Source organism: Rhinatrema bivittatum, chromosome 10 (genome assembly GCF_901001135.1).
Source record: "Rhinatrema bivittatum chromosome 10, aRhiBiv1.1, whole genome shotgun sequence".
NCBI classification, from domain to species: Eukaryota; Metazoa; Chordata; class Amphibia; order Gymnophiona; family Rhinatrematidae; genus Rhinatrema; species Rhinatrema bivittatum.
Window position 1 is genome coordinate 111,204,719 of NC_042624.1, and position 25,639 is coordinate 111,230,357.

General features: G+C 43.9%; 1 protein-coding gene and 1 long non-coding RNA gene across 2 annotated transcripts in view; both read left to right on the forward strand.

Annotated features, from left to right (window-relative positions):
- Nucleotides 1-59: 59 nt before the first annotated feature.
- On the forward strand, nt 60-5,620 carry LOC115100158. Its single transcript, XR_003858979.1, has 3 exons — nt 60-376; nt 4,901-4,972; nt 5,514-5,620. It is a non-coding gene; the product is annotated as an uncharacterized LOC115100158 (long non-coding RNA).
- A 13,699-nt stretch (nt 5,621-19,319) lies between these two features.
- LOC115100272 (calreticulin-like) overlaps nt 19,320-25,639 on the forward strand; it is a 40,608-nt gene continuing 34,288 nt past the window's right edge. The window contains 1 exon segment of the mRNA XM_029618648.1: nt 19,320-19,630. Within this exon segment, the coding sequence (XP_029474508.1) occupies nt 19,546-19,630 (85 nt within the window). The 5' untranslated portion in view covers nt 19,320-19,545.

Below are 25,639 nucleotides of genomic sequence, written 5' to 3' on the forward strand. Positions count from 1 at the left end.
AAAACGTGTGACGTCATTCGTAGGGGTTCTGGAGGCGTGTTCGGCGGAAGGGCGGCGCCTGGAACTCAGTACGCATGTGCCCTGGTTAAGGATGCTTGCTGGCGGGACAGTGAGATACCGGTAGATGTTCCAATTTAGATTTCCCGAATCCTCAGTGTTCTGAGTTCTGTTAGTGGCATCTTCCCCCCGACAGGGTTCTTGGTGCCACTTCCCAAGCATAAACGTTCTGCCTCAAGCGGAAGTGGGGGTTGGAAAGAGAATGGCTAAGAAAAACTCGATGAAAATGTGTGAATGGAAAGAGGCTGGCGTAGAGAGTGGATGAAGAGAAAGTGAAGGAAACTGAAGACGTGAAACGAAAAAGTTGAAGGAAAAAAAGGTATAAAGGAAAGGGGAAAGAATGGAAACAAAATAATTTAAGAAAACAACAAATGGAAACATCCAGATATAAAATTTTTATTTTATTAAAGCATGGTTAAAATAAGAGTTTTCATAAGTTTGACCTATTTAACATTTTAAGTAATGCGCCATGAGCAAATGTATGCAAAACTGTAATAACATCTTCCAGACTGCTGCAAAAAAAGATTGGGGGCTTAAATATCACAAGAGTTATTTATTTATTTAAATATTGTATAACAGTGCTAAGCGGAGTACAGGGAAACATAATGCAGTCGTAAAATACAAATGTATGACACAATGAAAATAAAATAAAACTTAGAATATTAACAATGAAAAGCAGACTAATTACAAAGTAAAGTCTTAAGCTGCTTTTAAACTTCACTGCATCATTAATCTCTCTCATCTCTGTGGGCAAAGGATTCCAACAAACAGAAACAAAAACATGCTTGACGGGTGCTGAGTGAGTGGCTCCGGGAGAGGAAACTAGCAACATTTTTCTCACTAAAACCTAATGTCCAACTCAGTAAGTAAGGGATCAATAAAGACTTTAAATAAACAGGCTGTTGCAGAGGTGGACCCTTGGCTCGAAGTGGAGTTGACGCTACCCATGGGGAAGCCCCCATGGGTCCCCATCGTCGGGAGGCGGAGCTGAACGGGAAGTGGAGGCTGACTGGAGTTTCGCCAATACCAGCCCTCGTTCCCTGCAGGTTGAGCCCTTGGGTACCGGGGCTGTCTGGTCTTAGGCAGGCCTCCACATGGTTGGTCCCAAGAAAGATGTTGAAGGCAGGGAGCCAGGAAGCAACGGAGACACAGGGTCCGAAGGAGCTGAGTTCAAGACAGGGCCTGGATACAGAAGCCCGGACAGGCTGAGGCAGGCTAGTGAACAGGAACAGGTTAAGTCCGGGCTTGAAAGTAGGCAAGAGCCTAAGAAAGGCCAAGTCCAAGCAGTCGGCTGGAGGCAAAGTGACGTTCAGGCTGTAGTCAGGGCAGGCAGCTGGAGACAAGGCCAGGTACGAGCAAGGGTCAGAGCCAAAGAATCTATCCAAGGCGTGGTCAGGAATAAGCGAGGGTCAAAGCCAGGAATTCATCCAAAGCGTGGTCAGGAACGAGCGAAGAACAGGGAACTGGAACAGGAACGCAGGACTAGAACAAACAAGCACAGGAGCAGGAACTTGGAGTAGCAACTAAGCACACGATAGGAAGCGTGGTGACCTGTTGCCAAGGCAAAGCCCGGATGGCACAGCCTGCCTTAAGTAGCAGGGCTCGGCGACGTCATCATCCGTGGCCATGGGCAGGTTTCCCGCTGCGGCCCCTTTAAAGTCGGGGAAGGCGTGCGCGCGACTAAGGCAAAATAACTGGAACTACATGGTGGTGTCTCCCGCGCACGTGGGGAGACCCGACTGGACCGGAGGAAGCCGCGGAGCAGCCGGAGGAACCTGGGGAAATGGTAGCAGCGCGAGCGCATAGGCGGCTGCCTACAGCTGCAAAAGAGGAAGGGCCAGGTCCAGGACCCGGCCATCGGAGCTGAGTAGGGCCTGCCACAGCCGGGACATGCAACACAGGCTCATCACGCTTTAGTACCTTAAAAATTAGAACCAATAGTTTAAATTTAATTCTTTGTAAAACCGGTAGCCAGGGAAGGAACTTTAGACTAAGAGTAATATGTTAGTGATAAGACGGACAGCAGATGTCTATAAAATTGCAATACCTTTAATCTAGAGTTCGGTAACCCAAAATATAATGAAATACTGTAATCGATGCATGTTAAAATGTAAGCCTGCAAAATAGTTTGAAAATCCTCTAGGTCACGATTAAATTTAACATGCCTCGGTAATCTTAACTTGTAGTAACCCCCTCTAAGAAGCTGCTGTATCTGAGCTTTAAAAGATAAAGTGCCATCAAAGATGATTCTTAAATTTCAAACTAATTCCTTAAAGGGAATGAGATTTCCTAGAACAGAGAAAGTGGAAAGATTATGATCAAATATTTTATTTATTTCATTATGTTTTAGTTGGAGAGAAACAAAGAACTTTGGTCTTATTAGGATTCAACTTTAAATGGTTACTATGCCTCAAAAGATGAATTTTATTTATAACCTCTTTGGCAAATGAAAATGTAGCCAAAATGTTTTCTTTAATAGGAAAAAATAACTGCACGTCGTTGGCATACATTCTGAATTGAACACCAAGGGATTCACATAAAAAAACATATAGATGTTAAAAAGGGCAGCTGATAAAACTGACCCTTGAGGAGGCCCAGATGATACTACAAACTAGTCGGACATGATACCATTAAATATAAATTTGGAATGCTTGTATACAAACTTCTTAATGACCAAACATGTCATTGGGCCAATGCAATTCTTAAATTCTATCGACCTATGAGCCTGCTGCGCTCCTCACAGCGAGGCTTATTGGAAATTCCATCTCCCAAACTAGCCAGGCTCCATATTACTCATGAGTGCGCTTTTTCTATTGCAGCACCAACTTTATGGAACTCCTTTCCTGTAGATATCAGGCAATGTGACTCGCTCAAATTTAGAAAACAAATCAAGACATTTTTATTTAATTTGGCTTATGGTTAATTTTTTGTCCTTTTTTGCCTAGTGATTTTTAAAGATTTGCTTTTTATTTTCATTTATTATCTATTTTAAATTTTAACAAGTTAGCTTTTAGATTATTTTATATTATTTACTTTGTCTTGTCATCTAGTTTTATTGATTTTATGCTGTCTCATGTTTATTCTTTTATTATATTGTGTATGTAATTTTGTTCACCGCCTATGTTGCACTGCGATGGTGGAGAGCGCTAGGGGGCGCTCCCGATTGCGGGACAAGTGGTGTGTGCCCTTGCGGTGAGACGAACCTCATCTGGAAATGGAGTTCTGAAGAGACGAAGGCTTGGAACTGAAGCTAGAGAGACGACTTGGCACTTGGAACTGAAGACGAGGACTTGGACATTGAAGAGACGGAGTCAAGAGCAAGGAGCTCCAAGGGCCCGGACACAGTTTAGGGAGACATCTGAGACAGGTACCTAGAGACGGAACTCCGAGCCAAAACACTGAGGCGGGACTCAGTGCAAGGGAGGTTAAAAGTCAGGAACCTCAGGAGACTTGCACAGTCATGGAGACATCAGGAGACGGAGGATGTCAAGACAAGGAAGACTGAAGACATCACAGGAACATGGACGAGGCATCCAAGACGGTGGATGCCGGGCAGGAACAGAAGACGGCAGTCCAAGGGAGGACTGCCCCAAGGAGGCTCGCTCCTTGCCAAGGCGATGGCTGAATGAGCTCAGAGCCCATTTGTAAGGCAGAAGAGGCAACTTCCTGGGAGGAGCTACAGGTGGAGCCAATTGGACTGCACCTTCACTGTCCCTTTAAGAAGGGGAGAGAGGCACGGCCTCGCCCCCTAGGAGGAGCAAGAACAGGAAGCAGGACCCTGGACAGTGGCGTCACTGCCACTGCTGTGCAGGAGCTGGAGCAGGAGGAAGCTGGGCCTCGAGCAGGCCCTGATGCAGGAGACAGCCTCCCTGTTGCTGAGGAAGCAGGTGGGGGCGGCTCCAGCCATGGGAAGTCACCAGGGATGAAGGCCCCTCCGGACCGCAGAGCGGTGAGGGCATCGGCGGCTCCAGCCGCGAATAAGAAGCTGAAGTCCGCTGCTCCTGCCATGGTGAAGAGGAGTCTGGTGGACGGCCTCCAGGCCGCAAAGAGGCGAGCAGAGGCCACAGCTCCTGCCGCGATGAAGGCCCGACATCGGCGGCATCCGGGCACGGGAGGTAAGAGGCGGCTCGTGGCTCCTGCCACAGCCGAATCGCAACAGCCTAGGCCTCACAGTGTTAGGTGGTCTATAAATTCAAATAAATGTAAATGTATTTTGTTTCATTTATCCAGAACAAAATGTAAAAAAATGTTTAAAAGTCAAAAGAAAGTCTCCCCTTCTTCCCTCCTCCACCAAACTTGCTCAGATCTGTTACGTCTGTGGAGCTTGGGCTAGGCAAGATTGACCCTACCTGCAGGGAGGAGCCCTGCAGGCTGAGGTCAGGCCTATCCGGGGTCCAGGCAGAGGTCAGGGGCAGGAAGTGGTCAGGCATATCGGAAGTCCAGGCAGAGGTCAAACCAGATTTCCATCCGAAGCGAGATGCACTTGTACTCTCATTGTACCCATCCAGACATCTGGCAGGGATAAATACAGGTTTGTTCAAGATCTCAAAGCCATACTTTCTGTTATGCACATGGCCAAAATTATATCTGGTCAAAAGAGAAACATGAGCTAATGAGTCCTGCTTGTGCCACAAAAAATACACAACTATATAGGACCAACAGCCTAATCAGAAAAGGGAATAAGTAACAGATTTGTAAGTCCTCTAAAACCGTTATGCACAGGCTGTTGCCCGCAATGGGCTTCAACCAGTATCATTCATTTGAGAAAATGGTTCACCTCTTATACAGTTTCCCATACAATTATCTGATTTGTGATAATTATTTACTCTTGACTTTTCCTCAGCTTTATAAATATATGGGAAAACAAGTCCTTTTGTGAGGAAAACCTTGTGATTTATCGTAGTCTACTAACAGGGTAAGATAATATCTTTATATCCCATTAAAACTGTTAATCCAAATGAAATGTTTTAGGGCATTTACTAACCCAGATAAAAGCCTAATATACTTCACTGATCAAATTGATTATATCCTTAGTTGGATATTGCATCGCAACTATTGATTTGTACAATTAGGAAACCCCACCCCCTTTTTTTCTCTTTTATTCCCCTCTTAACTTCATCTGCTCCCCCATATCCCGACAGTAATTACATAAATACTCGTACATTTTATGATTTTTTCACAATAGATATATCATTTTTCAATACATGCATGCAATTAGACCTCATTTTTCTACATAACTGATTCATATGCATTTATCCTTATATTTATTTTGTGTCATATACAATATAGATGTTTTATCTATGCCATTCTGTTTTTCAGAATTTCTTTGTTGAATAATTAACATTTACTTAGTTTTAAATTAATTTGACTTATTTATTAAATATATTTTATATATAGAATATTAAAGATTGTGTACATGTTCAAATATATTGATTATAACATTTGTTGTTTTTTAGCCCCTGATGCAGTCCTAATCTTGGGCGAAACTCGGCCTGAGTCGGGCACTTAAATGTTTTATCCCGTGGAATTACTCTTCCTTTAATAAAGACATCCCTGTATCTAAGGCGACTGGCCTACTTTTTATTTTGTCTGCTTCCTGTCTCTAAACTCTACAGACACTTCCTTTACAGGTTCCAGGGAATGTTTCCCTAACTGATTTGTTTGCCTTACAGAAAGATGCTGCTGGTCAACACCCAGAGTGGAAAAGACAATGCTGCACGCACTCCCATGATGGCCATTAATTTGGCCTCAATGCTTTTTTTTTTTAATTTGCATCTTTATTAAATTTAAATCGTTTACATCCAATAAAGTTAAAGAAAACCATGACATTGCACATCATCATACAGGAATAAATTCAAAAGGCAACTATATCCACCAGTATATGAACAAGCCCACCAAATATTGGGTCAAGCAAACAAGAAATATCCATTAAAAGAAAAATAAACAATCAAGAGATGAGAGATTACTTATATATTAGAATCTGCAGCCTCTTTCCAAATGGTTACGTACTAATATAGAGTATTATTCCTCTGTCTTATCCTTCAAGAAAGTTTCAAATATATAGGATCAGTACATAAAACCTATTTTTCTGGTAAGATGCTAATGGCCAAATTTTAAATCAGCCACGCACGCAAATAGGGCCAGATTTTAAAAGGCCTGCGCGCGTAAATCCAGCTGGATTTACATGCGCCGAGCCTATTTTGCATAGGCCTGGCAACTCGCGCAAGCCATGGGACACACGTATGTCCTGGGGCTTGAAAAAAGGGGTGGGGCCAGAGGCCTCCGTAGGGCTTCTAGGCCAGGGGATCGCACGCCAGCCCTTGGCCGGCGCACGCAACCTATGCCTGCCCAGAGGCAGGCGCAACTTCTTTAACTGAGGGGGGGGTTGGAAGGAAAGTTCCCTCCGAGGCCGCTCCGATTTCGGAGCGGCCTCTGAGGGAATGGGGCAAGCCATCGGGGCTCCCCTAGGGCTCGGCACGCGCAAGGTGCAAAAGTGTGCACCCCTTGCGCGCGCCGACCCTGGATTCTATAACATGCGCATGCATGTTATAAAATCGGGCGTAGATTTGTGCGCACCGAGTTGCGCGCACAAATCTACGCCCATGCGTAATACTTAAAATCTGACCCATAGTGTCAATTACACGAGTGGCCGGTCCTTGCACATGCCGTGCGCATTTTCAAAAAGACCCGGCCGCGCAAATAAGTGACAATACTCGCATAATTGTTGGGCCCTGAAAAGGGGGCGGGCCGGGCCAGAGGCCGGCCAGGACAGTGGCCATTGGCTGCTATCCCGGCGCACACAAACTATTTCTGCAGTAGTAGTAGTGCAACAAAAAAATGGTAAGTATTTAGGATGAGTTAAAGGGCTGGGGAGGAGAGGGGGGAGGGTGTTTAAGTAGGGGGGTAGGGAAGTTCCCTCTCAGTCCGCTCCTTAATTGGAGCGGATGGAGAGGAAGCAATTTCTGTTGTTGAGACGGAAGGTATTGTCCTCGGGGGCAACTTTCTTTCTCAAATTTCCTTGTAAGTATTTAGGGGTAGATTTTAAAAGGTGCGCACGCATTCCCTCCCAGTCCGCTCCTTAATTGGAGCGGACTGGGAGGGAATGGGGGAAGACCTGACTTCATCACCACGCGTTCTTTTACAAAATTAGGTCCCTCTGTGTGCACCGCCCACACGTGCGCGCAGCCCATGGATTTTATAACATGCGAGTGCTGGCGCGTGCATGTTATAAAATTGGGGTGTCCACGTGCGCGCGCTGGGAAGCCTGCGCACCTTTTAAAATCTACCCCTAAATACTTACAAGGAAATTTGAGAAAGAAAGTTGCCCCCAAGGACAATACCTTCTGTCTCAACAACAGAAATTGCTTCCTACGACATTGTTACATAGGAAACATCGGGAAATATTTGTACCTTCTGACCACAGAATAAGAAATAAGAAATTAAAGATTTTTATTAAGATTTAACAAATCTCTTTTGCATATTATTCATATTGGATTCCTTCAGGTGAGAGATATATATTGAAACTGGAATCTTTTTTCATTAATACCTTCATGTATTTATATACTTATTACCATCTGTAACCTTAGGGATGATATCCTTCTTTTGTATGATGCAACAACTTCCTCCTGCTCCTGTAGTTCAATTAAACCAGAGCTGGGATCTGGTGACATGAGCCCTATTCCCATTATCAAAGAGAAATTATAAAATTCTTGGGTGCATTCTGCCAATCAAATGATTTATTTGGCTGAACATCCATTTCCATCCATTCTTTTTGTAATGTTGCCTAACAGATGAGACACAGAAACCTCATTTTAACGGGGAATTCCTTATAATCCCCCTGCTTCAATCTATCCTCTCCCCTCCCACCGTATCTCTCTCGCAAGCTAGCAATTCGGTTCTCTCCTTGCCTAATCAGTATTCTACACGGTTGGTTCTAGTTTATATCTGCTGTTATATGAATAGATGGTTAAATGTATAGATAGTAGTCCCCTACGCCTCTGTTAAAATGATTCCCCTGGTTCATTGTATCGCTCCCAAGCGAATGTTGCAGTTACATTGTAAACCGATGTGATATGTATTCCATACAGGAACATCGGTATAGAAAAGTTAAAAATAAATAAATATTTATTAAGAAAATATCTCTGAAAGACTTCATACTTATCACGGGCTACACAAAGGGATACCAGGAGAGTTGCTCTAAGAGGGATGTCATCTGGGGAAATCTTTAAGAATTCAGACAGATTAGGACTGTTAGGAGAGCTAGAGGTTAACACATCCATCTGCTCTTCCTCAAGATCAATATTCCTCTTATTTTTGAGAATATAAATTTTTGATAACATTGGGAGCCTTTCAGCATAAAAAAAAAAAAGGATTTCACACAAATACTTTTTAAACATTTTATTAGCTGCAATCAATCTAGTCACAGGGAAATTTAAAAAACGTAAATTCTTCCCGTGTTGAAAGTTTTCAACATTTTCTAATCGGTTGTGAATGATTAGACTATCTTTCACGTGGGAAGCTCTTAGAGCTTGCTCCATTGCTGTTTGAGATTTCAACATAGTGACTGCATTCTCAGATGAACATAAACGACCTTCATGATCTTTCCATTTTGGAGGCCATTTTGGAGGCCACCCTCCAAACATCCACTAAAAAAAGATATTACAAGGCTCCTCAGAATCTTCAAAACTCTCATTCAGGGGGCGGGATTGGAGCATTATAAGGCTGAACCATTACCCCATCAGCAACGCTAACAGTCATAGACTGGCTGTTCTGAATTATGTTCAATGAGACATCCTTTACCAACATGCGAGTTTCTGGTAAACCCTTCTTTTTCAGGGGTTAAAGACTCTCCCTCTAAAGACAGCATCTAGAGCTGCAGTGGAGGCAGAGATAAACCTGGGCTAAGGCTCCAGAGCTAAATGAAACCTCTTCTTTCTCACCCCTCAGGGTTAAATTGAGAGACCTTGTAACATGGGAGTCCATAGGGCCTCTAATAATCAAAGAAGAGGAAGTAGAAATTTTACTCTTCCTTTTTTTTTCCTATATGGTACAAGAAGATAATCTCCAAAGAAATTCTTCAGAAGGGGTGCGCTGTTTCGGCACGCCTGTGGCTGTGCACTGCAGGGTCATGGCTGAAATAGGCCCAGTAAGTCGCCTGAAGATGATGTCACCAGAACTCAGGTGGGGGGGGGGGCTTTAATTCTCCTATTTCATTAGTATACTTTGAAGATACCTCCCTCCGAACCATGCACCGCAGAGCAACTATTGGCTTTCCCCCTTGTTCTAGGGGGAAAGCTGATCTATCTCCTTTTTAAATGAGAGAGAAAATGTGTGAAGCTTGCTGGGCAGACTGGATGGGCCGTTTGGTCTTCTTCTGCCGTCATTTCTATGTTTCTATGTAAATGTTAGCATCAGAGCTTGGTTCCACTCTGGTTAAGGTGCAGCCCATCCTTTTGGATAAGACTTCCCCTTCCACAAAAGGTTACCCAGTTCCTTACAAAACTGAATCTACTGCATTATTGTTTCAACCATGCATTGAGACTGGAGCTCTGCCTGCCTCTGGGGACATACTCGTGGAACAGGGAGCATTTCAGAGAATGCCACCCTGGAGGGTCTGGATTTCAGCTTTCTACCTAAAATCCTAAATTTGGCTTCCAGAACCTCCCTCCCACATTCTCCTATGCCATTGGTGCCCACATATACCATGACAGCCAGCTCCTCCCCAGCAGCGTCTAAAATCCTATCTAGGTGATGCATGAGGTTCGCCACCTTCGCACCAGGCAGGCAAGTTACCAGGCAGTCCTCGTTCACCTGCCACCCAGCTATCTACATTTCTAACTTTAATGGCCAGCCTAACCCTTCCCTTCTGGGCAGTAGCCCTGGGAGAATTGTTCACGGTGTGAGAGGACAATGCATCACCTCGAGAGGAGGTCCTTGTTATAGGATCACTTCCTGCTACTCCATGGTGATGCTTTCCGACCAGCAGATTTTCTTGATCCAAGGCAACACCAGGACTGCCAGACTGGAGTTGGGACTCCGCTACTATGTCCCTGAAGGTCTCATCTATATACCTCTCTGTCTGCCTCAGTTCCTTCAGGTCTGCCACTCTAGCCTCCAGAGATTGGACTCGTTCTCTGAGAGCCAGGAGCTCTTTGCACCGGATGCACATATACGATCTCTCACCAGTGGGTAAAAATCACACATGTGACACTTTATGTAAAAGACTGGAAGTCCTCCCTCTTGCTGCTGGACTGCTGCCTTCATTTAATTTTGTTGAGCTCCTAGTTAAATTTAGGTTGTTCTGTCCATAGGAATTTGTTCAATTAGAGTCCTTTAAATTTATTGATGTATTCACTATTAATCTGGTAGTGACCTACAAGAGGATGATTAAACTCTCAGTAAGGACTGGTACAGTAATGTGATATAGATAAGAGCCTGATTGATTTTTAATGAGAAAGTGTCTCACCTATAAATCAAAGGATGAGCTAGGGATGGAAAGACAGACAGAATTCACTCCCTCTGGTTTGCTTATTATCTCAGACACATGCAAACACTAAAGAATATACCCTACTATTTCACCTCTCCCCAAATGTTTTAAGTCCTAAAATTTCATAAAGCAGTACTTACCAGTTCTCTTCAGCCACCAGCAAGATGATTGTCTCCTCTCAATGCTCCCACTTCCGGTCCTCTCCTGCTGCAAAGGGTGCGGGGTCTCTGGAAGCTGGGGCTGTGGAGTTCGAAGCCTGGATCGCTTGCAGTGACCTCTGGACTCCTCTCCCGGGGGATGCTGGGAGCTGTATGCAGATGAGCCTTCTGGTCCTCTTCTGCAAGGAGTACCGTATGCATTACCTGTTTGTTCACTGACTGGAATCGTTCTACTTGAAGTTCTTTCATGCAGTAGTCCCTGAGGCAACCATCTCAACATAGTACATCCTCTTGCACTGAATAAAAAAAAAATAGATTGGCTTTTTTGTTGATGCAACATTATATCATTTTGTGATTTGATTTACGAGGTGCTTCATTTTTTGTCAAATTTATAGTATCGAATTGAGTTAGTGTATATTGGATACTGTGTTTCAGCTCGTATACTTTGGGTGTGTATGATTCTGATTGGATGATACTGGATCCAGCCTGTATGAACTCACTATGTACTGCTGCTAATGAGACCTGCTGGCCCCCAGAACTCAAATATTGGGTTATGTGTGTAACTGTTGGTACCACCCTGGAATGCCCATGCCCTGCCCCTTTTCCACCCTCTTATTTTTGTTGCATGCACTGGTATATATATATATATATATATATATATATATATATATATATATATATATACATACTTCACGACTTTTTTAAATCTGCGTTGCTCACGTGCAGTCCACATGCATACGTATGTGGGCATTTTTGCATAAGCAACATTTTAAAAATCTCTCTCTTTGTGCACAATATCGGATGCTAAGTCCACTAGTAGAATAAACATCATGCTACTTGAGAAAAGTGGTTAATGCTAACCCGATGTGGTTTACATTTTGTTACCTCTTTTTGTTTTATGTGCTATACAGTGAGAGGTATTTGCCTATCAAATTTTTTTAGATTTTCTGTCTGAAAGTTACGAATGAAATTCTCAATACTGGTGTTGCTGTACAACATGTTACTTAAATTTGTAGAACCTACACAGTTCATAATGTAGAAAAAGGTTCAGGTTGCACCCACACATTTGAAAGCCCCTTGAGACCCTTTTGTGAGACTGCAAATGGACTTTATAGCCATGCCAAAGAAGGTATTACAATTCCAATGGGTTTTAACTATTGTATGCACATTAACAGTAGAAAAGATATTGGGGTAAATTTTAAAAGGGCTGTGTGGGCATCCATGTGCACGTGGTTCCTGGTGCATACACATGGAAGCTCCGATTTTATAACATGAGCAAGTCAACGCACGCATGTTATAAAATCTGCTATCCATATGCATGCCTACAATTTCCATGCCAAAATCACCTGTGGTTATTGACTTTGCCCAGGATGAACTGATTTTGCATTTTGTTTCACAGTTATATCAGTAGGTTAAGAACTGCAACATTAATGGGTCCACCCAATCTAAAAATGCCAGATGTTCAGCCAGGTGAATTTGTACTATTCAAGGTATTCCAGTGAAAGGACTGTTTACAGCCTTAGTGGAAAGGTCCCTACCAAGTACTTGTGGTGAGTCATTCAGCTTTAAAATTAAAATAATTTGATCATTGGGTTTACAAAAAGACTTTTGCACCTGTGATGGTGAATACAGATGAGGCACACCTGCACTTCATTGAGATGGGCTCCTCCAGGTTCAGCAGTGGACTGACCCTTGAAATCCCTCTTCTGCTGAACAAATACAAACTAATTCTCCAACAGTTTACCTGAACTCTGTTGGAAGATAAGGCAACAGCAAAAGCTAGTAAATGAGTGATAGGAAGAAGAATAGCAGAAGAAAAGAGGTGATATTGTATCTGTATACAGTAAGGGGCAGATTTTTAAAAAAAATACACGCGTGCTTTTGTTCGCGCAACCGTCGCGAACAAAAGTATGCCGGATTTTAAAAGAGAAACCGTAGCCATGCGTATCTTTTAAAATCCAGGGTCGGCGCGCGCAAGGCTGCACAAAATCGGCAGCCTGCGCACCGAGCTGCATAGCCTGCCTCCGTTCCCTCCGAGGCCGCTCCGAAATCGACAGGATTTACGCGCGCAGGGCTTTTAAAATCTACCCCTAAATGTCTAGTAAGACCTCATATGGAGTACAGTGTACAATTCTGAGACTTACCTTCAAAAGAATATAAAATGGATGGAAATAAACTTAAAGATCTAAACGTGTATCCTGAAGGAAATGAGGAAAAAGGGAGATATGATAGAAACATTTAAATAATTTCAAGGATTAAATGCACAGGAGGCATATCTTTTCCAATGGAAAGCGGCTTTAGAATGAGGTGTCATGTGATAAAATCTGGAGTAGGTAAATTCTGGAGTAATCTAAAAAAAAAAAATACTACTTTATGAAGAGGATGGTGGATGCAAACTTCCAGTGGAGGTGGTGGAGACAGAGACAGTATCAGAAATCAAGAAAGAAACTCTGATGGAGAGGAAGGGATTATAAAGCTAAGCAAGGGGTATGGAGGAGGTATGGATGGGCAGACTTGATGGGCCATGTGGTCTTTATCTGCCATCATATTCTGTTTCTATAATGTCTTATCTCTTTACATAGAAAAAGCATTTGATAGAGTTGAGCCAGGTTTTATTGATTGTATATGTGGCCAAGATCCCATTTATGGTCCATATGTCCACTAATGTTTTCATCCTTTAACTTCTACATAATCCATAGAAGCTAATAGGCTGCATTTTCAATGGTAAAGAATGTACAATTATAATTGTACCTTTAAGCCTGGGTGATGTCATAGAGTCACATCTTCCTGGTATAAAGGATGAGACTTGCAGTGTATGCATGCTCATTTTATCTAGCAATTTTTGGCCACTTTTAGTCTGCTTGCAATGTGCATTATGCTCCCTGGTACAGAGAGACACAATTTTCTATGGAGAGAATAACTGTTATACTCTGGAGCCCCATCAAAGAGAACAGCCTGTCTTGGAAATGTCAATATTTATCTCAGTCTCAAATGGAACAAGTGTCTGATTTTCTCAGATGAACTGTGGTGAAATGTGTCAGGAATGAATTCCCCATGCTGGATTTTGTCATGATGCTGAAGTGTTTTATTTTTACTACTTGCTGTTTGAACTCTCTATTGTGGACATTTATGAAACTTGTATACCCTTGTTTTGTGTTTAATAAATTAGGCATTATTGGAACCACCCATCCAGAGTGCAAACTGAACCTTTTTCATGAGATTTGGATTCTTTGGAGGTATGATGTGACGGGAAGTCTGTTCAAGCCACAGAGGGGAGAGGGTTTTCCCTGTCCAGTAAGAAGGATCATTGAGGATAACTCTGAGCCTGATCTACTGCATCATCTATTCAACCATTTTTTAACCCACAAACTAGGGTGTTAAACAAAAAAACAGCACCTGCTTTTTACAGGGCCAATGTAAGCATATTTGGCACCCTAGGTAAAGCTTTGGTCATTCACCCCTCCATCCCAATTTAACTACTGGTGGAAGTGGCTCCAGCACAGCGCTCTGTTCTTTGACAGTATTGGCTGTGAATTAGCATCCCTCTAGAATTCACACTGGCAGGATTTTGCTGCCCCAAAAATCTTGATGCTCTAGGCAACTGCCTAGTTTGCCTAATGGAAGCACTGGCCCTGGGTTTTTATTTTATGTATGCCTAGCACAGGTGAGACAGCCATCCATCAATATGGATTCACAATCAAAGGAGAGGTTGGCAAATAGTGATGTCCACAAGTCAATTGGTAGGTTCAAAAAGGAAGATTTAATACTTCTTAGGATGTATCAACACAACAGTATTATTTCAAACACAACCATCGGTCCCCCAACATGGGCTGTGTTTCAGGGTAACTGCATCGGGAGGGACCTAAAGTCTGTATAGCAAAGTAAATGTAATCACATTTTAAAAAAGGACATCTTATTTTGGCAGAAGCACAACACAGACAGAAATTCAGCAGTAAAACAAAAACGCTTGCCACAACTTTAGATCTTATAGTGACAGAATCGAATGGCACATCAAACAAGAATTTCCGGTGTGTCTAAATAACATACAAACTGCGCCAAAAGGAGCACTATGTGATTGCAGCTGTAATTCAGATCAGGAAATATGGACATAATATTGTTATGACCGTCGGTCGCAGACGGCTGTGACTGCGTCTACTCATGTCTTGTGTTGCTCTGCTCGCCTCTCTGGGCCTGCTCGAGGTGGGGGCTAGCCTCTACCGCCACGCATCTCAAGGTTCATTGTGGCGGCTGGGACGCTGCCACCACCCACGCTGACTCCAGACCTTCCTAGGCGCGCGCATGCGCGCACCACCGGGCCCTCTTTTGAAGATGCTACGGCGGGAACCTCAGGGGCGTCCCTGACTGATGACATCACTTGGTCAGGGTTCTTAAGCACCGCCTTCGACCCTTGCTAGCTGACTTGGCAACGAGTTCCATCGCTACTCTACTTGCTCCTGTCTCCTCGGACCTGTGGTGACTGACTTGGACCCTCCTTGGACTCTGGACCCTGGCTCAGGTACTCGCTCCTCGGGGGCATGCGTGCGCTCTCTTCAGAGACCTGGTCTCCTGGCTTCCCCCACTCTTCAAGCTAGCCCTGCGCCTTCCAGGAGTCCTACACGCTGGCTTCCCCACTCCTCGGGGTTGTCTCTGGGAACACTCTCACCACTTGGGAGACCTATCTCTGTGCTTCCCCGCTCCTCAAGGCAGTGCCTACGTTCTCCACCAGAGACTGTCTGTGCTTCCCCGCTGCTCAGGGCAGTGCCTACGTTCTACAGCAGAGACTGTCTGTCCTTCCCCGCTCCTCGTGGCAGTGCCTACGTTCTCCATTAGAGATTGTCTGTGCTTCCCCGCTGCTCAGGGCAGTGCCTACATTCTATACCAGAGACTGTCTGCGCTTCCCCGCTCCTCGGGGCTGTGCCTTCATTTACTTCAGTGACAGTACCCACACCTTCCCCGCTTCTCGGGTTTGCTTACGTTATTACCTGGAGACCTGACTCAGGCTTTTCCGCTCCGCGAGTTAGCCTACGTCATCGCATCAGTACCTTCCTTGCTATGCAGCTCCACCCCTCAGGGTTCCCTCAGCAGCATACCTCCTGCACTTCCTGCCTCACGCTCCCGCTCCTCGGGCCTGCCTAGCACCACCCTCTCGGAGGTCTCTGCCCAGGTACTGCTCTCCAGTCCCACCTGTATACTGTGGGGTTCCTCAGTGCTGTGTCTCTCACCCTGCTCCTCGGGATGTCCCCACAGACTCTCTCCCAGAGCTCCTGCTGCACCTGACCTCGCCCCCTGACAGTGTAGACATGTGTGGCTCCTCCCCACAGGTGGTAACAAGTCTCACCTCAGGCCAAGGGTCCACAAAACCCATAAACCATAACAAATATTTGCCTAGCAGAGGTTGCATATATTTAAGCAAAAAAAAAAAGAAAAGCCAGAGGTGCATTTTTCCACTTGTGTCTCATAACCTTATGAAGCACAAAGAGTTAGAGTCAAAATCAATGGGGATAAACTCAACCATTTAATGTTTTGAAATATACAAGGCAGAAGTGCTTCTTGTTTCCACCGATTTTTGCTTTGGTGATGGAGCCTTTTGCCATACATATTACAGGGATAAAATCAGGGGCCCAGGAAGTAAAATTAGCAGTTTGCTGATGACATTGCACTGGCCTTAACAATATATAATTTATCATGACAAATTTACTAAAAGAAATAGGAGTTTCAGATATAGCTTCAGCTTTTAAAGCAAACTACAAAAAGTATAGCTTTGAATATAAATTTGAAAGATTCAGAAGTAGATAGAAATAGGAGCTATTTTTTGTTTGTGAGCTGAAGGAAGTCTTAAATATTTAGGGATAAACCTAATAAATGATATTCAGGGGGATGTATAAAATCTCTGATTTTTTTGAAAATCAAGAAATCAAATCTCCAGTACAAATGTTTGCAAACATCCTATTACATAATCAGTCAGCAATCAAACAAGTATACTCTGAACTATGTTTTTCTATTTTCAGTAACATTAAATCAAAATAAACACAACAAAATCCCACGATAAAGCTAATTATCTTGCCTTTCTTAATAAGTAGTAAAATGTTTTGCATGTTAGTAAAGATATTCTGCATTCCCCATACCCTGGTGTGGTTGTGTTAAAAATTTTGCTATGTCCAAACTTTCCCAATACTAATTCCAGAGGGAATTCTTCAAACATTGCAGAAAATAATTCTTAGATTGTATATAGAACTTGTATAGTCCAGGAATTTCCAAAAGAATAATTTATGGATATGTTAAAAGGAGGGCTGGGAGTCCAAAAAAATGCCAAACTTCTGGAATGTCAGCTGAGCTCAGTCTATAATTGGGGACTGAATGTGGAAAGTAAGATATTGGTCAAAACAGAGAAATTCAACTACTATAGAGGTAAATTAAACGACATCATGTAAATTTGTCTAAGATTAAAGAATTTCATTGGCAATGATAACCTGTTTGTAGCCCATACTGTAAAAATGTGGGATGTATATAAGGAAAAAAAAAGGTTGTGTTAAAGACCCTTCCTCTACTAATTACAAAAGTACGAAATTTGACTTTCCTACTTTGGACAGTTGCTAAAGTATTTAAATCCTGGCAGAAAAAGGGACTATCCATGTTGGAACAGGTTTTTTGGGGAGGAGAAGGTGGAAGAGGAGGTGAACATTACTTTTGTTCCCTGAATTAAAAGATCCATTTCTATTAAATGCTAGAAAGTATTTCTCAAAGTTGTTAAGTGCCACTTTTTCAAAAGGAATACAATTAGAGGTCCTACATCAAGAAAACTTTTCTCTGACAGCTTTTTGGGGTTGCCAATTAAAGGGGCATAGTCCCTGGCAACACATCTGTTGGTGGCTGCTAGAGTCTCAATAGTTCTGGAATGGAAATCAAAATAGTAGCCCGAATCTGGCACATTGGCTAGATAGGCTTTGGGAAGGTGTTCACGGAAGCATGAATTTCAAAGCCACTTAGCACGAGTAAACTGCCATCAACCTGCATCAGTTGGCTGTTGGAAAATTGCCTTCTCTCAGTTTGACTAAACGTAGGTGCAGCGCTCCACATCTGCACGTTTAGCTGCATGTGGAGAGGCACTCCCAGGGAGCACAAGGGATCAGAAAATAATGCACATAGATTCTTTCCAAGGCTAAGTGCATTATTTTCCTTATACAATCTAGATGCGCCCTAAAGCAGGTGCAAAAGTCTGCAGGTTTCAAAGGGAAAGTATGTGCACACTTTTTCTTTGACCCTGGTGCAAAATTTGAGGGTAAAAAATTGTCTACAGACTTTGCCTAAAGCAGACCGTCTGAAAATTTCCCTCAGGGAGAAAATAACTAAATTTACATAGGAATATGACAATTTCTTTAAGAGAGTGCGCCTTTCTTTTTCAAAACACTTGTATAGGCCAAAAAGTGTGTCTGAAATGTACATGTTTATAATAACTGAGGAGATTTGTTTAGGAAAAGTTATTTTTTTCAGATAAATTCATATTATATTACTCTGAAAAGGCGAAAAGATTGACTGTTAGGTCAGTAATAACTAATTATCCTGAAGATGGCTAAACTGTTTATTACTTTAGTTATTCTGGCATAGAATTATGAAAATCATGTGATCTAAGATTTAATATTTTACTTTTCCTGTTTTTTTCTCCCTTGTAGGTCTTTTTGTATGGAGTTTGAAGTTTATCCAAACTTATGCAGGATATTTTTGCTTTATGCCTATGTGGGAGAATGTTTGTTATTGTAAAAAGGGCAAGGGTCGGAGGCGGTGAATCTCGAGGTTTATTAAAATGCATTATTTGGCCAGTGGAAGGTGAAAGAGATGTTCGTGAAGCTTTTCTCTATGATGAATGATTTTATATATATATGCAGGTTTACATTTACTGACAGACCGATAGGGGCGTTTCACCGCACTTCAGCACTATAATCTGGACAGCTCCTGTGACTGCAGAGGTACAAGATTTCTACACCAAAATGAATCGCGTTTCTCATAGGCTTCCCCACTGTCTGATGCTCCTCCCTTTGCCTAATGCTCTCCTCCTTGTCCTCCCGCTTCTTGATACGCTCATCTCTGCCCTCCTTCTGTCTGATGCTCCTCATCTTCTTCCTGAGGCTGTTCTCCTCTCAGCCCTTCTGCCTAATGCTGGCCTCCTTCCCGCCTTCTCCCTTCCTGATGCTGTCATCTCTGATGCTCCCCTCCTTCCTGCTTTCCCTCTGCCTGCTGCTCTCCTCCTCCCTGCCCTCCTTTTGCCTGATGTTTTCCTCTCTTAGACTTCCCTCCACCCTGTCAGATGTTCTCCCCCTTGCTCGCCTTCTGTCTGATGCTGGTCTCCTCCCTGCCTTTCCTTTGCCTCATGATCTCAGGTCTGCTGCTTCTCTCCTCCCTGCCCTCCCTTTGCCATAAGCTGCCCTCTCTGATGCTCCCTGCCCTCCCCCTGTCAGATGCTCTCCTCCTCCCCGCCCTTCTTCAGCCTGATGGTGGCCTCCTCCCTGCCTTCCCTCTCTGCCTGACGCTCTCACCTCTGATGCTTCCCTCCTACCTGATGCTCTCCTCCCCGCCCCCTCTTCCTGTCGCTCTCTCCTCTCTTGCCTCTCACCTCTTGGCTCCCTCTTTGGCGCTGCCCAATGCGTGGTCGGTGCCGATTGGCCGCTGTGCACGCGCTGGGGAAGCGGCCGGATCCAATGGGAAGGAGCCATCTGTTTGAGGCCGGCGACGTCGGCGGTTCGGTGCAAGGAGGCTCGCGGCGCTTTCCCGAGGACGTGGACCCCCGCTCGTCGTGTGAGAGAGGAACAGTCCGTCCGCCAGGAAGCGGCGGCAGAGGCGGGGGGGGGCATGAAGTGGTTAATCGTGGCCGCGCTGGTGGCCGCGGGTGTCGTGGAGCCGACGCAGTATTTCAGGGAACAGTTCGAGGACGGAGGTAAGGAGAAAGAGAGAGAGAGAGAGAGCATCCTTCCGTGAGGCTGCCGCGCGCCCGGCTCCCAGAGCTGGGCACGGGCTGCGGGCGAGAAGCTTGCGGGGGGCCGTGCGCCCGATCCTCCGTGTGTGTGTGTGCGTAATGTGCGCGTTCTTCTCTGTGAATAATAAAGAGTGCGTGGGTGGGTAGCGTGCCCAGTCTGTCAGGTTCCGCCTCGGCACCATGTTGCGTGGCAGGTGGATGCCAACGGTGACAGGTGCCGCTCACCCAAATCCGATTTCCTTCCAGCCAAACTGTCACAATTATTCATTTAGTCTTTCACCCCAAGAGTGTCACATTTAGAATAATTATTGTTACCCCCCATTGCAGGAGGCATTACTTATTTTATCTAACCCACCAAGGGCAGAAAAGTTCATTTTACCCTCCTATGATTCAAACCTGTAACCTGCAGATTTACACAATTAGACAGCTGAGCTTTCAACCTTCCTAACACACAAAACACCTCCAATAGAGCTCTTTCATTATGGCAAAAGAGGTAGAGGGTATGGATGAGCTGTTCTGTGTGGGTTTTGCTTTTGGGGAGTTTTAAGATGACATATTTTGGAATTTATTAATTTTTTTACAACCCTTTACAGCCGATATTCTATTGTCTGTATAAACTGATTTTTCCCAGATGATTAATCCAGAAATGATCCAGCCAGGAACATTTTGGTCATCTCTGTCCATGCCATCAGGTTATATAAATATAAAATAATGATAGTAATATTAATAATAACAAAAAGAGAAAGGAGAGGGTAGAGTTGCATGTAAAAAATGAGTGAGATAATGAAGCAGCATATTCCTGTGGAAAACCAATATTGTTTTGATAAAAAGGCTAAATCAATTTAATTTTGAATATTACTGTCCCAGACATAGTGAAATGGTGTTTAAAACATTTCATTGAGGACTACTAAAGAAGTGCTCCTGAGTGATGGATGCAGTTTATTAGCTTTCTAGAGCACAGCCTAGTGTCTAGTTTTCCAATGACCTTCCAATTAAGATATTTAGCTGCTACCATATGCTGATAAATTTAAGCTGACTACTGTAGGTCTGATTCATCAAGGTATTTTCTTATATATATGGAATGGGATAAAAGCCTTGAATAATCAGCCACTAAATCATTTTTGATGCACAAAACCTGAAGTCTCTGAAAAAACTGAGAGTGCAAATGAGATCTTTTATGCCAGGAACTCACACAGGGCAATGGACTCTGGGTTATTAAAGCCAAAGGCACTGAGAAGTCATATGGCTACAGACTTACGTAGACTCCAGGGATTTGTTGAAGTGGCATAGAATGTAGCCAGCTGGTATAGGTGCATATAATCTATTAGACTGATTTATATGATATAATGTATTTTACTGTATGTGTTTGAAAATTGTAAAATATTAATTTTGTAAAATGTTAATGTGTTGTACAATGCTTTGATTGGCTTTTTGGCCAGAAGGTGGTTTGTAAAAATTATTATATAAAATACATAAATAATACATTTCATAGAATACATTATTTCTTCTCTGTAATGCCTATTTGTTTCCTGAAACACTTTATCTAAACTAAATAAAATACTTGGGCAATTTACTTGGAAATTAAAAAAAAAAAAAAAGAAGAAGAATTAAATTGAGTCTATAGTAAGTTGCAAAAGAAGATGGATGGCTGGCTGACTTTACCTGATTATTACTCTTACTAGTTGCCACCTCAATTTCAGGTTTTATTCTTCTGGCATAAAACGGACCAATACCAGCATTGGATGGAAATTGAGAGAAACTTGTCTGACAGTATACTGCAGTGTTTCTTAGCACTCCCCTGGAGGCACACCTAAACAAGTTGGATTTTCAGGACTGCCACAATGAATATGCAAAGTATGCCAATCTCTCTCATGCATATCTATTATGGATATCCTGAAAACTCTACTGATTAGATGTGCCTCCAGGAGATTGCTGGGAAACACTGGTGTAATGGAGATGTCTCGCCTTGCTGTCCTTGGCCAAAGCTGATCAAAAACTTCCTTTTATTATATAGATGCTTGTGTCTCTTTGGAATCAGTATAGTATAAGATCCCAGAGAGGAACACTGTCCTCCATTATGACAGTGATGGTGCACCATGAGATCTTAACATTATGGCCTATCACATTCATTAAAGAATCATAGTTCTACTTTAGTTTTCTTGCAGCTGGAGATACATAAGCATCAGCTACAAACCTTTACCTATTTCCAGTTAAGAAATATGCACCATTAGTGAAACTGCTTGTGTGAGACAATGGTCAGAGCTGGCAGTGAGCAATCTGTGTCCAGGCCAAGGTCGGGGCAGGTGGCACGAAGGCAGGTCAAGGTCCAAGCTGGGGCAGGGCAGGTGGCAGTCTAGAAGAGTAGTCAGTATCCATAGCAGAGGTCAGAACCAGGAATCAGGCAGAGACAGGCAGACATGACAAGACAAGGCACTGGGGACCATTCACAGACAGGGTGGAATGGGGAAGATAACAGAGATAGGACAAGGCTGTGAAATAATAGGGTAAGGCAGTGCACAACAGCGAGGCAAGGCAGGACAATGAGGCAAAGGCACAGATAGGTAGCAACACACGCTACAAGGCAGGAGGATCTGTTGCTGAGGCACTGGGCTGGAGTACAACCAGGGTTTAAATACCCAGCCAAGCTGATGTCATCAAGGTACTGGCAGGACTTTCCTGCTGTGGGACCTAGAAAGGCAGGATGAGTGCATGTGCACACTCTTAGAGGGAGGTGTAGCACAACAGGCCCGATGTATGATGGTGTCCCAGCCACACAGAGATTCCGGTGGCATCCCGAGGCATCTGTAGTGCTTGGGATAGGTGTGACCAGTTGCATGGCCTTCCTGCAACTAGCTGGAGCATTACAGTAACCCCCCCCCCCTTCTAAGCCCCCTCCCGAGCCCTTTTGGCTTAGGCTTCTGGGAAAGCACTGATGGAACTCTTTAGTGAGTCAGGGGGGGCTTGGATTTTGGAGGTAGGCTCCCAGGTGTTTTCTTCTGTGCCAAAGCTCTTCCATGAAATGAGGTAATGGAGTCTCTTCCGAATTCTCTTGGAGTCAAGGATCTCTTGGACCTCATATTTGGTGCCCCCCCCCCCCTGATGTTACCTTCATTGGCTTAGGAGGGAATTGTGAGGGCCACGACAAGAGTAGAGGTTTGAGGAGCGAGACATGGAGCACATTATGAACCTTGAGGGTCAGTGGCAGTTTTAATTGATAAGCCAGTGGTCCAATCTGACGAATGATGGGGAATGGTCCAAGGAAGCACGGTAAGAATTTGATAGAGGATTCTTGAGTTGTTTGTTGTGGGTGCTCAACCATACAAACTCACCAGGTTTGAAGTGGGGTGCCAGCTGCACTTTTTGTCTGCTTGTCTTTTATATTTCTTAGTGGCTGATGTAAGGTTTGGCTCACAATTATGGCTGCAGGGCAAGGAACTGGTACCAAAATAGGAAACAGCACCCGAGGGTGTCTGCCAAATATGATTTAGATTGGAGATGATACCAAAGACCTCATTATGGATGAAACAGTGTTTGTGTTGCATTAAATAGTATGGGTTCTTAGTTGAAATAAATGAGAAGTTTACTGATTTATTCCTTGTGAGGCCTTGATGTGCTCATTGATGGTGTTACAGTTCCTTATTTAAACTGATATGGATATTCCCCTGAAGCAGCCTCATTTATGAGGCAAAACTTGCTCCCTTGTCAGGATATGATTAGAAACTAGATGATATCTGAATTGGATTGGGGATATTTATCAAAAGGTGGATGAGATCTGAACTGAAGTCGAATATTAGTTTTTGGGTACTTGCCAGGTTCTTATGGCCTGGATTGGCCACTGTTGGAAACAGGATGCTGGGCTTGATGGACCCTTGGTCTGACCCAGTATGGCATTTTCTTATGTTCTTATGTTATTGAAGTGCCACATTTCCATTGTTTAAGAAAAAGCCACCTCTTTGAATTATAAGATCGAGTTTTCATTTTGAAGGTGGAGGTTATATGTGAGATTGAGTCTTGTTGTGATCAGGAGTTAATAGGTAGATGAACCTGCTGCCATTTTTTAGTGTGGGCAATTGAATGTGTGAACGTAGATTGGATAAGTAGCTAGCTTGAGCCTTGAGTATGTGTTCTTTTTGAATGTGTGGGTTTTTGTGACAGAGTGCCCTATAGAAACCCTCAGAACACCTTAATAGACCGGTCCCAGCAATCTGGGCCCAGTCTACCTTAATACAGGGCATTCTGGTTACAGGGTGTCTCCCCTGAGCAGGAGTAAAGCATAGGTTCAGAGGAGAGCAAGAGAGGCACTGGGGAGAAGAAGGTAGCTCTTTATAACATAACTGACCTACTGATGTATTTTGCTGAAGTACTACAAGGTAAGTAGTCTAGTATGTTTATTATTTGAAAAATAAAGTTGTGCAAGAGAAAAACTAGTGTCCAGACTGTGAATCTGTCCTCTAGAAAAGTGCTTCTCATCCAGTGTGTCGCCAAATACTGGCAGATGTGTCGTGTCTTCCAGTGTCCCACTGCCCCGTTGTACTTTCCTTCTCCTGTTTTCTAGCCCCCACGGGCCAATTGGAAGCCTCTTTCTTCCTACCCCCACTGCCCAATGGGAAGCCTCCTTCATTCTGCCTGCCCCCGTGCAGGCCAATCAGAAGCCTCCTCCCTTCTATCTGCCAGTGGGAGTAGGAAGAAGGGAAGAAGCCTTTGATTGGCCGGTGAGGCAGGCATTGCATAGCCCGGGAGTGGGGTGGGCGGAATGGCAGTGTCAAACCCCGACGAAGCAAGGCCGCCATGGGAGCCCATCCCCGTAGTGGCGAAGAGGAAACCCGACCCTGACCAAGCAAGGCCGCTACGGGAGCCTATCCCTGTGGTGGCAAAGAGGAAATCCGACCCCGACCAAAGCCACCACGGGAGCCCATCCCTGTGGCAACGAAAAAAGAAGGCCTGCCGGAGTAAAGCCGCGGCGGAACTGGAGCCCATCCCTGCAGTGAAGGAAGAAGTAGGTTTTCATGAGAGCTTGTGTGTCTGTGTGTGAATGAGTGCCTGGGTGAGAGCTTGTGTGTCTGTGGGTGTGAATGGGTGCCTGGGTGAGAGCTTGTGTGAATGGGTGCCTGGGTGAGAGCTTGTGTGAATGGGTGCCTGGGTGAGAGCTTGTGTGTGTGTGGGTGTGAATGGGTGCTTGGGTGTGTGGGTGTAAATGGAAGCCAGGGTGAGAGCTTGTGGATGTGAATCGGTGCCTAGGTTAAAGCTGGTGTGAATGGGTGCGAAAGCATTTGTGTGTGATTGAGAGCTTGTATATAAGAGAGCATGAGTGTGATTAAGAGAGAGACCGGTCAGGAAGATAACTGGTATGAGAGAGACTGAGACTGGTCTTGGGGTGTGTGTGTGTGTGAGTGACTGGTTGTGGGCACTAAGGAAGAGGACTGTGAGGACAGAGCCTCAGCAGCCATTGCTGCTTCTGGTGAGTGCTATTGGCCTGGAAGGGAAAGGAGTAGGAGAGTTGCTGGAGAGGGTAAGTAAAGGTGGCTTTTTAAATGTATTTTTCTTGATTGACTGCCATTTTAATTATTGGGTATTATGCGATGTCTGCTGTTTTTATTTATTTAAATTCTTTTCTATACCTTCGCTAAGTTATATACCATCGCAACCGTTTACATGTAGGCACATAAATTAATGTAGGTGGATGCATACTATAGTACATTCTAACAGGTGCCACAAAAGGTTCAGTTACAATAAATTATTAGACAATCAATTGTTTAGTGAAGTAGGTCATGACCAAGTGTACCTGTAAGGTACGGTTCACGGGTAAAAATCATATTTTTAGTGTTTACAATTACGTTTATTGTGAGGTAGAGTTCATAGATTATTAAAATGCACATTCTTAGAATAGTGCTGTGTGCTGGTGTTCTTCTGCCTATTCCTGTATATTTTCATTCTCATTCTCCAGTCTCTTTATAAAATGCTTGTTTAAAA